Genomic DNA, 16045 nt, shown 5'->3' on the forward strand with positions numbered 1-16045 from the left:
CTATGTTGTAAATGGGTCTGAGTAATTGTGTTTACTTTGTAATAAAAATTCAAACGCTATTAATATACTGGTGGTTAAGTCAACCGGGAAGGGGGGGGGGGCAAAATTAAGAACCTTCCCCCATAACTTAACATCTGCAAAATGCCCACAGACCTATTTTCATATTTTCTCAAAGTTGTTTAGAGTGAGATCTAAATTGTGGAAAATTTCAAAAAAATGAAGAATATTCTTCTCTTCCTTGACTCTGAAAGATCGTTTCCAGGTGATGTCACACTCTTGTCTACAATGGGATTAAAAAACTAAGTAGCAATATTGGTTGTATGGTCTGGCCTACCATACATGCATTACAAAGTACAGTGGATGAACCACATGTACATAAATAAGTGTGAGAGAGATTTGTGTTGTAAACCTTCTCAAGGGGGAAAGGGTGTCCTCTTGACCTTTTCATCTGTCTATTTCAGCTTGATAAGCTGATCAGAAGAGAGTCATCAATAAATGAATGGCACATCCTTGCCTCGTCATCACATGTGATTAATTAAGAACACACTGTGATGAACAGACGCAGGTTATTTCATGAACTCAAATAAAAGCAACCCCCATCCCTAAAGACCTTATTACAGAAAAAGTGCTTCAACCATACTCAAGTATTCATTTGATCTTTTTTTTCCAAGGCCTGAAAATACCCAAAATTATTTTGTGCATTCATACTTCACCAAAATCTGGTTAAAGACAGAAACAATGACAAAAAATATGGAGGAGTTATGAATGTTCAGGTTTTAACTGTGATTTTAAATGCGATCAGTTCCCCTAATTATACGAATTCCATATCAAAGTCTCCCCACAAGGCACAAATAAAATAACTTTCAGCTTATTTAGAAAATAAAGTTGTTTTTTTTTTAATTTATCATATGGCATATAGAGGAGATGCTCATCACAAAAAAAAATCAGAACTCCAATTAATGATCCTTGACAAACTTCATTAAAATCTTCACCAATATTTTTCTATAATTTTTCTGCCATTATTAGAACTAGATCGTCAGGGTGAATTTCCCCTTTAAAACACATCACAAACCAGGGCAGGGGGTACACGTATTCCAACAAACCAGAGAAGCATATTCTTCTGTACAATTGACACTTGGGAGTCTGTCTGCCCAGGGCTATACACTACCACACACTAATGATCACTGATTGATGTTGAAATATCCCCTGTAGTTTGTGCATGTACATTATACAATGAACAGTCATTCAACTCACTGCCTCTCCCATGGTCCTAGCATTGAACTTGCAATCACACTGACATGTACATTGTATAAAACAAAAATCAGATTACAGATTTAACCTACATGTATTAACCCATGGGGGGGAACTTCCATTGACAAGTGGATACCAGGCGTGACCATGGGGTTTCTAAAAGCAGCCTTAACATGTAGATATTATTTTCAATATTCTGAAAATGCTCCCCTTAAAGGTCAAGTCCACCTCAGAAAAATGTTGATTTGAATCAATAAAGAAAAATCAGACAAGCAAAATGCTGAAGATTTCATCAAAATCAGATGTAAAATAAGAAAGTTATGACATTTCAAAGTTTCGATTATTTTGAACAAAATAGTTATACATGTATGAACGAGCCAGTTACAGCCAAATGAGAGAGTTGATGATGTCACTCACTCACTATTTCTTTTGTTTTTTATTGTTTGAATTATACAATATTTCAATTTTTACGAATTTGACGATTAGGACCTCCTTGCCTGAAGCACAAAATGTTAAAATAATGGATTTCCACGTGTTCAGGGAGGAATGAAACTTCATTTCACATGACAATGACGAGAAAATAAAAATATTTCATATTTTAAACGATAGAAAACAAAAGAAATGGTGAGTGCATGACATCATCGACTCTCTCATCTGGATGTAACTGGCTCGTTCATATACATGTAACTGTTTTTGTGAAATGAAGCGAAATTTTAAACTGCCATAACTTTCTTATTTTACATCCGATTTTGATGACATTTTCAGTGTTATGCTTGTTGAATTTCACTTTTTATTCAAATTAAGTTTTTGTTGGGGTGGACTTGTCCTTTAACAAGTACTGACGTGTGAAACTCTACCCTTTGCAAGTATTGGAAACAAAAAGGTACCCTTCACATTTTCACAAGTATTCCCTGAATTGACCCCCTAAACAAGTTCAGCGATATTTTAATTGTTATGTCAAAGACGTCCGCTTTACCTTTACTTACATTGGGTTTCGTACCGCCACACCTCCCACACCTACATGTACATGTAGCTCAAATTGAACTCAAAACATGTACTGTTGGGGCAAAAAGTAAATCCTTTATAACGCATTTTTGTCTTTCGCAAATTTGACTGTACATATATGTAAACATATAGATTTCAATATATCCTTTTTTTTCTTCAGTATTTTAGTGTTTTTCACACCCTTTATCACATTACATACGTAACATGCCCAATCTTGAAAAGGGGATTCTTTAAATTTTTGGTCACGCCTGGTATATCCACTCGTCAATGAAAGTGCCCCCCCCCCCAACCCCTTGGCCTTTTAAGGGGGTATCGGTACATGTAGATAATGATAATAGATTCTGGCTTTGGATACAAAATGAAACATGCAAAATTTACAGATGCAGGCAGATATTGCGCCAGGCCTCAATACAGCATAGCATCAATAACTCTTCATGGATCCTTTTTATGTTTCTCTACAAAATGAAAAGAGAATATGAGGTGGCCTCCAGTGCAGCATTCCGACACAAGGGGATAATTATATTACATTTTAAGAACAGCATGGTATGAGGCACTCTACTTTCAAGTATATATTGCATAAGGTACATGTATATGTACAACTGATCAAGGAATATCATTCATTTTCTGAGGATAATCTCTTTGAGCCCTATGATGTCAGGGAAGATGGATTGGAGCAATATGCTCATGAATACAAACAAAAATATGTTTTTGAAAGTCCCTAAATTAATTTCCGTTTGGATCGTGTCTCGGAGTGACATTATCATTCGGTCAGACCTCGTAAACCCAATTATTTTCTGCTATTTATGAACAGGCTCATTTGAATCATGAAAATGGTGCACACGCTTGCACTTACATGTAGGCAAGTTTTTTAGACTGCTGCCTTTTCTTTTTTTTTCCTGGTTCGTTTACATGAGAAACACATCACAACAGAGAAACACATCTGAATGGAGGACATAATTTCTTTAATAGAACTACATCTGTTTTTGCCATGAATCAGACTTAGTATAGAACCCAGGAAAAAACAGTTCACTACCCTGGGCACTTTCACAATTTATAACTTTGGCTTTTTGGGGACAATTTCATGTTTGTTTTTTTATTTTATTTTCAGGATATTCCATATCCTTTTACACTTCTCCTTGATCCAACTACACTGTACATGTACAACTTTTAGGCATTTTGTAATGAATTTGTGTTAGTTCTGTACAATGCTTTGAATCTCTTGTCAAAAGCAACACCGTACATTTGTATACAAAAATTAAAAGTCTTTATTATCATGAACATATCCCATATCAAACTACTGTGTCTGATTCAGATATACCTTGATTTACAATGTATGAGGAAGCAGTCTTTTCAGACAACAGGAACGTTTCATACACGGATATCAAAATCTATCGAAAATATAATGCAATCTACATTCAGCTACTAGTATGATGGTTTAGACATTTCTATGGTTACAAAGGAACTGTCAGCCCTGCAACCAGAAATATATTTAAAGGAAGTTTTGGTGTTTTTTTTGGGGGGGGGTTGCTGGTTGAATGACTAAATGCCCATAATCATACATACATGTAAAGTGCATGAGCTACATACAGAGGAAGTCAAAATACCAATAAATCATAAAAAGAGTGTATGCTTTTTTATTCTGGTCACGTAATAACACAGTATCTGCCATCCTTATTTGGTGATTGTATTGCATTGAACCAAAAGTAAACATTTGGTTCAGGGAAAGTGTTTTATAACCCTTTCAAAAAATGTTTCGTTTGTAGCACTTGAAATGAAATAAATAATGAATGATTAAAGCACAGCCTAGAATGCCACAACGAAAGACTGAATGAGCCCCTGCCCCAGTAGTAGTGTATTATTTACATCCACTACCATGACGACAGAGCAAGTGACCATAATATAAATGAGGATGTTCCTCCATATTTCCTACTCTGACGTCACTCAGGGAGAGAAAGTGGTCTACTGATTTTTGCTGGAGGGCTTAATCCCAGTCTGCAGTCAAACTTGTTTCCTACTTTCAATTTCTTCTACCGTATCTCATCTGCAATTCTCTGTGCATCTTATATTTTGATAATGCAGTGATCCCTATTCCATGCATGCACAAGTAGGTCACCATTTCGGCTCCTTGGACACTGGTTCTCTGAAGTCGTAGGAATAGGATCAAAGGGAAATGACATATTACACATTTTTAGTTGGTTCATGGGCAGTTTGGTGACTTGTTGTACATGTACACTGCAGAAAACCTTAAAATCTTTTCGTTTGAAATTACATTATTTTAGTTAGATCTAAAATGCTTAAAATCTAGACAAGAAATAGGCCATATTGGGGGATGCATCGGATGCGTATAAATGTACTCATCAGCGCTTGCACTATTGGGTAGATCTACCGTCAGTGAATGGAGATGATAGTAAAAAGGGCATAAGTTGTTAAAGGAAAAGTCCACCCCAACAAAAACTTGATTTGAATAAAAAGAGAAGAATTCAACAAGCATAACACTGAAAATTTTATCAAAATCGGATGTAAAAAAGAAAATTATGGCATTTTAAAGTTTCGCTTATTTTCAACAAAATAGTTATGAACGAGCCAGTTACATCCAAATGAGAGAGTTGATGACATCACTCACTCACTCACTATTTCTTTTGTATTTTATTATATGAAATATTTTGATTTTCTCGTCATTGTCATGTGAAATGAAGTTTCATTCCTCCCTGAAGACGTGGAATTCAATTATTTTAACATTTTGTGCTTCAGGCAAGGAGGTCCTAATCGTCAAATTCGTAAAAATTGAAATATTGTATAATTCAAACAATAAAAAACAAAAGAAATAGTGAGAGACATCATCGACTCTCTCATTTGGATGTAACTGGCTCGTTCATATAACTATTTTTGTTGAAAATAAGCATAACTTTGAAATGTCATAACTTTCTTATTTTACAACCGATTTTGATGAAATTTTCAGCATTGTGCTTGTCTGATTTTTCTCTATTGATCCAAATCAACATTTTTCTGAGGTGGAATTGACCTTTAAATATATCCTCAGAAATGACTTTTTTTTGAGTAAGTCTAATGCCAATTCATCCAATCACCAACTTGACTACTATCATATAGTCTACCATCAGTTTGTTCACTATCCATTTCGTCCACTTATCATTTTGTCTAATGACAAGTTGGTCCAAAAGCTATTTACCGTAACCATTTGGTCTAATTGAACTTTAGTATTATTTGGGAGAAATGAATGAAAATAAAATGGATATTAGAACAACTGACTATGAGACGAAATGGTCATAGACGAACTGGTGATTAGACAAAATGTTGAAGGACGGAATGCTATTAGACTATTGAAAACAGACCATGTGATGAGTGGACGAGTTGGCAGTTGACAAATTGACAGTTTACCCATAACAACATAATATCACTTTGTTCATTATTATCACTTTATGCACCTGTTCAAAGAATCTTTTGTGTACACATGTAGCACAAAATAAACTTAAATTATATTCTTGTATCATAAATACAAGATTTTTTTCAAATAATGAAACAATTCAGGTTCAATTTGACCATTCTGTCCATAATTTCACTCTGATGAGTGCAAGTCAAAAGGTTTCAGTATGTCCATTTTAAAACTTTTTTGCATTTGACTAGCTCTAGGTATGTTGTTTGATTCATTGAAGAAATACTACAAGTTCATTCATTCATTATCTGCTTGTTTGAGAAAAAAATTGCAAAGAGAACAGGTATGATTTAATTAAAATTAGGTCATAGAGCACTAAATTACAATAAAGGAAAGGGTTCGAATCCAGCCATGGTGTAATTTCCTTCAGCAAAAAACTCACATTGTGCTGCACTCAACCCAGGTGAGGTGAATGGGTACCCGGTAGGAAGAAATTACTTGAATGCTTGAGCGCCTAGGCAGCTCAGCTAAAGCCGGAGTAATACCGGTACCGGTAATAATAGCAGGGCCCGCTGGTAGAACAGTTTTTGAAACTGAAGTGGCTACCCTGGGTAAATTATTATATATTATTATCATTACAGAAGAACTTGAAATAAGGCATTGTATAACTTGTTTGTTTTTGTTTCATCATGACTTCATTCAAGTTCAACACATTGATATTCAAACAAAAATATGTACATAAAGAGATCAGGTCCATAGTTTCATACCAAACAAATGGACCAACCAAGAATTTACATCGGTTACGAAACAATCATGACGCCCTCTAAGGCATGTTGTACTTTACATTAAACAGAGAGGACAAGATGGTGATGTAAACATCAGTACGTCCCATCTTCTCATAATAAATTTTAGTTTTTTTTAAATCAATAATGTATAGGCCTAAATGTGAGAAATGAAGGTCTAGCCCATTATACATGATTTAGGGCTAGAACTTTACTAGGGAAAGTAGAAATCTTGGGTGCGAAAGTTTTATAAGGACAATCTTAGTACATACACATAATATACAAGTAGGCACAATTCCTGGCTCCGTGGAGAGTAAGCACACTTTTGTGAATGATTTTGCCTCCTGGTTAGACACATGCACACACACACTCTGCATTCACAACTACACGTAGTTCTGCTGCTGATTACCAAACCTTTCTCTACATACATGTACATGTGGTAGGCTTCACAAAAAATTTCTGCCTACAAATAACTACAGTCGTCCGACCTCTCTTATCTGGCCTCCCCATATCTGGATCTCTATTATCCGGACGCACACTTGCCGAGATTTTTTTCTTCTTTTTTTCAATCTAGTACATAGGGATATGAAATTTCAATTTAAACTCAAAGTTCCTAAATGTACGCAAACTCACTTTGATTACATACATTTTCCAAAATATAGTCTACCTACAACCACAAAGTTTTTAGGAATTGGTCCACAAATAAAGCATAATTTTTGTGAATTTTGATAAATGCGCATACAAATTAGCATATTTAATGAGTTTCAAAATTCTGTGTAGAAATTTTGAATCCCCCACCCAGTGCTATCATATAAAGCAAACAGAATTGAAATCGGATTTGAAATGACGAAGAAGCATTTTGAAATTGTGGACGGAAAACTGACAACCTTTTTTAAAAATCTCAACTCGCACACCCCCTGAGCTGAATGAAATCTGTCTTGTCACCAGTGTAACCCCGGGCCGAGTGCCCGGGGGGGCCACTTACAGTGACGAGTGAATACCATGCGCGACCAAAAAAACAGTCCTTTTCACAATAGGGCACGTTACGTACGTAACGTGATAAGGGTGTCAAAAACACAAAAATAATAAAAAAATGGTATCTATTTTGCTAGGAAAATTACGTGTTTTGGGTCGAATTTGCGGGGATGATAAAACAAAATCAAAATGTTTTATAAAGGATGTCCTTTTTGCCCCAACACTTCGTGTCAGAGTCTGATTAGCGCGAGGTGTAGATGGTGGGGTCGTACCAAACCAAATAACGTAAAGCAGACGACCAAAGTACCAGTAACAACAAAACATTCCTGTACTTGTTTAGGGGTTCATTTAAGGGAATATTTGCCAACTTGAGTATCGTTTTGTTTCCAATACTTGTTAGGGGTAGGGTTTCACACGCCAATACTTGTTAAGGGGTGCATTTTCAGAATATGGAAATTACGTGTTTAGAGTGCTTTTCGAGACCCCATGGTCGCGCATGGTATCCACTCGTGAATGGAAGTGCCCCCCCGGGCCGAGTGGATCAGCTGTGCCAGTCAATATTACCTTTATCGTCCACAATATCGGGCAAACATAAACAGTAACAGTTAACATTGTTGTAAGTCCGTACCACCAGTTCATTGGTAATTTACATAAACATATGGTGAGACTACCACATATCGACCACCACTTTTGAAACCGACCACCTTGCGCGCTTCAAAATAATTGCGTATTACAAACGATACGCATGGGAGAGTAGGCGCAGTGTCCATAAGAACGGTAAGAATCAATTTTACAAGAAAAGAAGAAGCAACAAAAAGTACAAATTTAGTAGAAACAAAATTGTATTGACCAGACCCAAACCCCGCTGAAAAACAAAGAAATCCGATAGGAAACGGCTTTAGAAGATATTCGTCATCAATCGTCGAATCATGTGCCGGAGCTCACAGTGGAAGTAGTGAGACAATCATTTAGCATGTTACATCATAGAACTGATTTGGAAGAGTAAAATTATTTAACCCCGTGACAAGAATCGGCCATAAACTTAGTGTATCACGTACGGGTGGTCGGTCTCATAAGACGGGTGCAAATGTAAAATCGTTGTTTGTCGATATAGCCTATACAGTACGCGTATAGAAACGGAGTTGCCGAGCGAAACATGGGAATCTGATCTGCTCAATTTTCTGCACAAATGAGACTAAAACTGGAAAAATTGATGAATATTTTGGCAGATACGATGCTTAGAAGGTGGTCGATAAGGGGTAGTTCCAGCCTAGACCAAAAGCTTCGGTCTCTGTTTTGTTGGTTGTTCAGCTGAACTCCGTTGGCTTCAGTCACCAAATCTAGAGACCGAAGTTCTAGCGCGATCTGTACAGGGGACTCAGTGGCCGTATGTTTATGAACTTAAGATCGGATAAAACGGGGAAGTGAATTTGTGCGACAGCCGAGGTAAGTCACTGTTTTTGTTCCTTTCAACTTCATTTTTCTCTGTTTTTGGCAATTCATGCCAAGAGGGAATATAAATTTGCATTTTGGTCGCGTTAATTTTCAAAATTTGTATTCATTAAAGACAAAAATTGACGAGCCCCGACGGGGGGATTTTGCATTGCAAGTCCCCTAATGGTGGCTGCACGATAGCGAGCCGTCTGTGTACAACTACAAGGAGAAATTTCTTTTAAATGTTAAAAAAATTGAAACTGGAGCCACAACACTCAACATATAAGTTACTTAGAGTCAAGGAGTCCAGTAAATTAGAGTCCAGGTCAAAAAAATATTAAAAAGTAACAAAAAGTTTGAAGCACGTAGACCTAGGATAATCCTAGACACTAGTCTAGAGATCTATATTTGAAGCCACCCAAAACCGAAACGCATGCACCATGCACCATAGTACTAGTGTAGATTTTTTTTGGCATTGCCATGCCATTGGCATTGCCATGCCATTGGCATTGCCATTGGTCATGTAGGATGGGGGGTCGGGTGTCCGGACACTTTATCTTTTTGAAGCCTTCTTTTTTGTCTGTGGATTACACTAAAAATATGAATCCATTACTTGTAATCATTTTCTATTTTGTTCTTTATAATATTTCCTAACATTTTGTACTAAAAATTGATGAAACTTCGATGGTAAATTTTTCCAAATGACATTCTAAAATTGATCGTCCGGACACAACCCGTCCGGATACACAACAACTGTTTTGTTTGTTGATCAATTAAAAAAATGCCAGTGAATTTTGCTTGAAAAATAAAAAGTACGGTAAATACTCACTCTCATGACTAATTCGAATGGATATTGGTACACCCTGACGGGTGACTGATACGTCTGCACCATCCTGTATTAATTGAAATGTGTGTACAGACATTTGAAAAACGGCATCACCGACAAACAGATTCTGCCTCCGAAGTAAAGCTAGCCAGCAATGAATTGAGCGAATTGTTCACACGCTACTCCCCCACAACTATGCAGGGCCGCGCCCGACCACGTCGCACGAACGGCCGGAGGCTTGCAGAACAGGGCTAGGGAGGCACGTAATCGCGACTGTAAATTATTCTTTCCCATTTAAGCTGATTGTGGTCTAGCCCCATCTACGGTACCGTACCGGTAGGTTTAATTCTTGTTCTTGCTTTTCCTTCTTTCTTTCCTTTTTTGGACAAGCTTTAATTTTAAGTTATAATGTAAGTATACCCCGGGGGGGGGGAACTAACATTGACGAGTTGATACCATGCGCGACAAAAAAAAAAACGTAAGAAGGATGTCTTTTTCAAGATAGGGCACGTATACGTACGTAACGTGATAAGGGTGTCAAAAACACAAAGTTAATGAAAAAAACTTGAGGTATCTATTTCGCTCGGAAAGTTACGTGCTTTGGGTCGAATGTGTGGGGATACTGTTTTATAAAGGATGTCCTTTTTGCCCCAACACTACGTGTTTAGAGTCTGATTTTCGCGATCGAGGTGTGGAAGGTGCCAAGATGGGGTCGTACTAAACCAAATGATATGTAAAGGTAAAACCCATGACCGAAGGACCCGTGACATAACAATAAAGTAATTTATTATGGCTGTACTTGTTTAGGGGTTCAATTCAGGGAATACTTGCCAAGAGTATCGTTTATTCGTTTTGTTTCCAATACTTGTTGTAGGGTATAGGGTTTTACACGCCAGTACTTGTTAAGGGGTGCGTTTTCAGTATATGGAAAATACGTGTTTAGGGGGCTTTTCGAGACCCCATGGTCGCGCATTGTATCCACTAGTGAATGGAAGTGCCCCCCCCCCCGGGTATACACAGTTGTTGTGTGTCCGGACGGATCGATTTTAGAAAGTCATTTGGAAAAAATTTACAAACGAAGTTTCATTAATTTTAGTAAAAAATGTTAGGAAATATTATAGAGAACAAAATAGAAGATGACTATTGAATTCACGTTTAATGTAATAAAAAAAAGAACTAGGCGTCTACTACTACTACTACTACTGCTGCTGCTACATGTACTACTGCTGCTACTACTGCTACTACTAGTACTACTACTTCTTCTACTATACTAAATGACGACTACTACTACTATACTACTACTACTGTGACTACTACTACGACGACGACTACTACTACTACTGCTGCTTCTGCAACTACTACTACTTCTACTAAATGAATGATAGTACAGTGATAAATATAATGATCAAAAACACTACATTTCTACTTCAAAATCATAATGTATCTCATATCATAAGTCCTAATGTGCACGCGAGCGTTTGAGCTGAAAATATTCTGATAAAGATTGGATATTTTCAGAACTTTTTATAGCCATGAATCATGAGTATCTAAAATTAATGTTTAATGAGAGTGCGAAGCGCAAGATAAATTTCTATATATATTGACCTAAAATATTGAAGTATTTTGTAGGAATTCACGAACTGAGGATAGGTATTATGTAGAGGTGCGAGATGATATTCATCGTCGCAAAAACTTGACAAAAAAGTCATCTCAGATCGAAGTCACGCTTTTCTTTATAGCCATCGAGAGCAATGACATTGGTGGATATTGCAAGGAGTTATCGGGCATCATCCCCCGAAATGTGCTACTTGCTGAGGGGAGATAAATTTCGGGGAGGCTTCACTTAATTTCTTTTCATTTTTTTTATCACTATAATTTTCCACTTTATGGGGTATGGTATAGAACTTGCAAATCCACAAACATGGATTATCATTATGTTTAATTTTTTTTGGCGGGCCTCATAATCTATGGATCTCTTACTTCTTTTATCTTTTTTTCATTAATAATGTATTTGCTTGTTTAGTTTTAATCTGCTTTCCTCTATAGAAATCAACGATTATCAGTTATATCATAAACCACAGCAATAGCTAAAGATATTTGAAATAACGATGACATAACAAATACAATCCTAATTCCATATGTAATGACAATTTTTAGCTAGATATACGGTTGTGTACACGCTGGAGACCGAGCGAAATAAAGCTTGATTGCTGGCGGCCCTTTCCTACCTTATTCTTCAATTAATTCTCTAATCAATTATTGTTTCAATCATTCGATTCTCCCCTTTTCCCAATATTTTTTTAACCTCTACATCCCAATTTCTATTCTTTTTTGTAATGATCTTCATTTCAATTGAAATGTTGATTAGATTTTTGGAACAAAAAATAGTAACACGAATATTTTAAATAAATGTCCTACTGTTCATGATGAATGTGTAATTTCATTAAAAGCTCAGTCACATTTTGCTCCGCGGCTGCGACGGCGGTTCGAATACAGCCGTTTCAACATTTTTTTGTGACAGCTATACATAGGGTGGTTTGAATAAAGCCTGCGGCTATTTTCGACTCGCCGTAGGCATGGTAGGCCTATAGATCAAAATGTTACCAAGGTTAGCACTGATGGGAGCACTGATGATGATAACGCTGGGAAATGCTCATGATCGTTGTTGTCATATCCATTTTGCAAATACTTGTTTCTCTCTTTCTTTCTCCCATTACTCATTGCTTCACAACATTATATTAATTTTTGCTTCATCAAACTTTTCTTTTGCCTTTTGTTTCAAATCTTCTAGAATTCTGTATTTCGTTTTTGTCTCATACAATGGTCCTCATATACTGTTCCTGGTTACTATTGTATTGACATTTTTTTTATTTTCTATCACGCCGCATGATTGATTATTGATACTTCTGTAACATGGGTAAAAATGGTTCTCCATGCTTTTCAGCTTTGTCCTTCGCTATATGACATTTCATTTATATATATATTTCTTTCTAGATCCCCCTTATGTTTTTTTTTAATTTCTCCCTATTTCCTTTTGACTCATTAATCATTTCCCGGTCTCATCTGACTCCCCGGTCTGACTCCCACCCCGATCTCTTTTTTTTACCTCTACTTTATTTCTTCACTCCTTTCACTTGCCTTATATACTTCCATCATAATTACAATGAAAAGCACAATCTTACGTTTTTATGGGAATGACCTTTTTTTTATTCTTCGTAGTGTCTTTAATGTAAACCCTAGTTGATAGCCTATATCGTTCTCGGAATTCTATATAGACGAACTTTGTATAGACGGAGGCGCGATAGCTCAGTCGGTAGAGCGGGGGTTTCTGATTCCGATGACCCGGGTTCGATTCCCAAGTGGAGCGCTAGTGCCCTTTGGTAAGGCATTTATCCTCATTACCAGGTTCTTCGGAGAGGACCTTAAACCGTCGGTCCCCTGGTTGCTTGCTCACATGAATTCGTGCTTTCTTATCAGTCAGGTAAAACCTCGGTATGACATGACATATTGATCCGAGTCAGGGGGGGGGGCACTCGACCAAAAAAGTGGTAGGGGTGTGCCGCGGGCGAGACTAAAAACGGGGGCCTTGGAGCGGGCTTATTAAAAGAAGGGTCCTCGGAATGGGCTTCGGAACTACAAATGTTTGTGAAAACGGGGGTCCTTGGAACGGATCGCAAGCGTGTGAGTACGTAGTTTCGTAAATCATGAAAAGGATGCAGTGGGGATCTTCCTTACATTAATCATGCGAGCGCAGAAACATTTTTTATATGTTCTACACTGATCTAAAACGTACATGCTATGGACTGCTTGCACTTAAATAGCCATGCATGAAACTGTTACATATTTCAACATTCAAATATTGCGAGCGCGAAGCGCGAGCAGAAAAACTTTGTCATTTCTACATGAAGAATGAAAAATTTTAATAATTTTTTTATCACAGGATAGGTATATAACTGAACAATTGATACGAGCGCGAAGCGCGAAAGGGAAAAAATCGAGATTTAGACCTAAAATCGGGACACTCTATTATGTTTTGTAAATCATGAAAAGAATGAGTAATAGGGGATCTTCCTACACTTATTATGCGAGCACAAAGCCAAGCAGAAAAAAATTATATACGTGTGATCTGAAACTGGATAATGATTTAAATAGAGAACAAGTTCACCATCTGAATAAACATGTACGCGTGTTTCACTTTAGACCTAGAATCTAGGCATTCTAAATACGTATTATATCATGAAAATCAAAGCGAGCGCGAAGCGCGATCCTAAACTCTTTGATATTCCGATCTGCAAAAGAAGAGTCAATTTCAAGCTCTATATTTCAAGCAATTTGTAGGAAAATTGTGTTAGTCAGGCAGCATATGTCATCTACTTCGACAAACTGGCTAAGTCTGATTTTTCACTTTTTTTCTGATTGGTGACATCACGAGGAATAACTTTCAACTTGTTGACAAAATTCTAATGGTCATCTTGACCATGTGAGGGGTCAAAATGTGTGGTCAAAAGGGGTCAATTTTTGAATTTGCCCCGATTGGGTCAAGTCATAAAAAGTGTACACAATCATATACTCTTGACCTTCCGTTAAAAAGCTATGACCGGCCAAAAAGGTCAAAAGGTCAATTAACTTTCGGTAATTGGCAAATTACAATGAAATTGTCAATTATTTTCGATTTAGATAAGTCCATGCAGTGCGTATCAAAAAACGGGACAGATTTGAAAAGTCTATAATTTTTTTGTTTCAAATTATAATCTCTATATTTTGGTGTCAAAAGATGCAGTGGGGTCTTATCCTTCAAATATTATTAACAAAAATTAGTTTCGTTCACGCTTGAGCGAACACGGAATGTTTTTGTCTGCCCCAAAAGTAGGCTTGCGCCAAAATGGCATCAAATGATAAACATGATGATCGGACTCAGGCGCGTACGCAGGATTTTTGAAAGGGGGGGGGGGGTTTCGAGCTGATTATTTTTTTTAAATCTCCCGCCCAGTCTCTAAAAAGTGATGAGCGGGGGGGGGAGGTGATGATTTTTTTTTCATCGCTGCAAATAAGACAATAACATTTAAGTGGGGATGGAGTATGTAACAGTGCGGTCATGACCCGCGAGCGAGCAGAAATGTTCTCGTTTTTGCGTTGAAAACATAACCTTTTTGTCAATAGTTTGTTGGTATCATAGTCGATGCTACATGTCCTTCGGATCGTAGCACTCATGATATGGCCTTGATCAGAACACTAGAAACTTGAGAAATGTCATGAATAATTACGAGCGAGCGAGCCGAAATGTTTGCGTTTTTCCGTCAAAACATACAATTCTTCTCAATTGCTTGTTGGTAATGATTACATATTAGTTGATGATACATGTCCTTCTGCTCGTAAGTCTCATGATATGGCCTTGATCAAGAGACTAGAAACTTAAGAAATTTCATAAATGATTACGAGCGAGCGGAGTGAGCGAGCCGAAATTTTCGCGTTTTCCCGTCAAAACATACATTTCTTGTCAATAGTTTGTTAGTAAATCAAGTATTAGTCGATGCTACATGTCCTTCTATTCGTAACACTCATAATACAGACTTGAACAGGAGACTAGATACTTATGGAATTTCATAAATTATTACGAGCGAGCGGAGCGAGCTAACCGACACTTTTGCGTTTTCCGTCATTTTGGATTTCATATTGGTAAAACATATTTTGTAAGAAAACGTATGTCTTTGTCTTGGTTCACTTGTATTCATAAGTATACATTATGATAATCATGTATGGCCTTGTTAATGGCGATACCATGATCATGTCGGCGACATGCGGAAATAAAAGATATAATAAAATGGAGCGAGCGAAGCGAGCGGAAATTTTTTCTGTGTTTTTCATCGGAAACATGAGATTCTGTTCATTATTGCTGTCATATACATTATTGGGTAGGGGAACTCTCCGTAACCAGACCAAGGAGTTATCAGGCGCTTGCCCGATAACTCCTTGACCAGACCGACCTCTGGGGAGACAAGCAAAAAAAAAAAAAAGGGGGCGGGTTGAACCCCCTAACCCCCCCCCCCTTGCATGCGCGCCTGATCGGACTTCTTGCTTATCAGCAGACTTCCTCTTAATCTTACATTAAATTTGCCATAATTTTTTAATCATGCTGTCAAAATTAATTTCCAAATCTACTTATTTGCTAAAATATTTTTGTTGTTGTTCCTTTAATTCTGTTTTAGCATTGAATTTTTCTTCTTTAGGCAAGAACATTTTTTTCAAACCAAAGTATGAGAGAGCGTTTGTTTTTCAAATCCTTTCTTTGTGTGCTACAAAGGTTATGGTGCTTGAACAGTGGCATACTGATGGGTTGGGGCTCGGGGCGCCCCCCCCAAAAAAAAAAATCATGACCAAGAA

The 16045-nt window shown here is 37.2% G+C and overlaps 1 protein-coding gene across 2 annotated transcripts in view; it reads right to left on the reverse strand.

The window, feature by feature from the left end:
- LOC121422467 (SEC14-like protein 1) overlaps positions 1–9982 on the reverse strand; it is a 45391-nt gene extending 35409 nt beyond the window's left edge. The window contains exon 1 of one of the 2 annotated variants that reach the window (XM_041617534.1): positions 9668–9982. In XM_041617534.1, coding sequence (XP_041473468.1) covers positions 9668–9730 — 63 coding nt within the window. In that variant the 5' untranslated portion in view covers positions 9731–9982. The remainder of the gene's footprint in view (positions 1–9667) is intronic. The other variant, XM_041617535.1, reaches the window with a different exon arrangement.
- Between the last annotated feature and the right edge of the window lie 6063 nt (positions 9983–16045).

The sequence above is a fragment of the Lytechinus variegatus genome, chromosome 10, assembly GCF_018143015.1.
Source record: "Lytechinus variegatus isolate NC3 chromosome 10, Lvar_3.0, whole genome shotgun sequence".
Lineage (NCBI taxonomy): Eukaryota > Metazoa > Echinodermata > Echinoidea > Temnopleuroida > Toxopneustidae > Lytechinus > Lytechinus variegatus.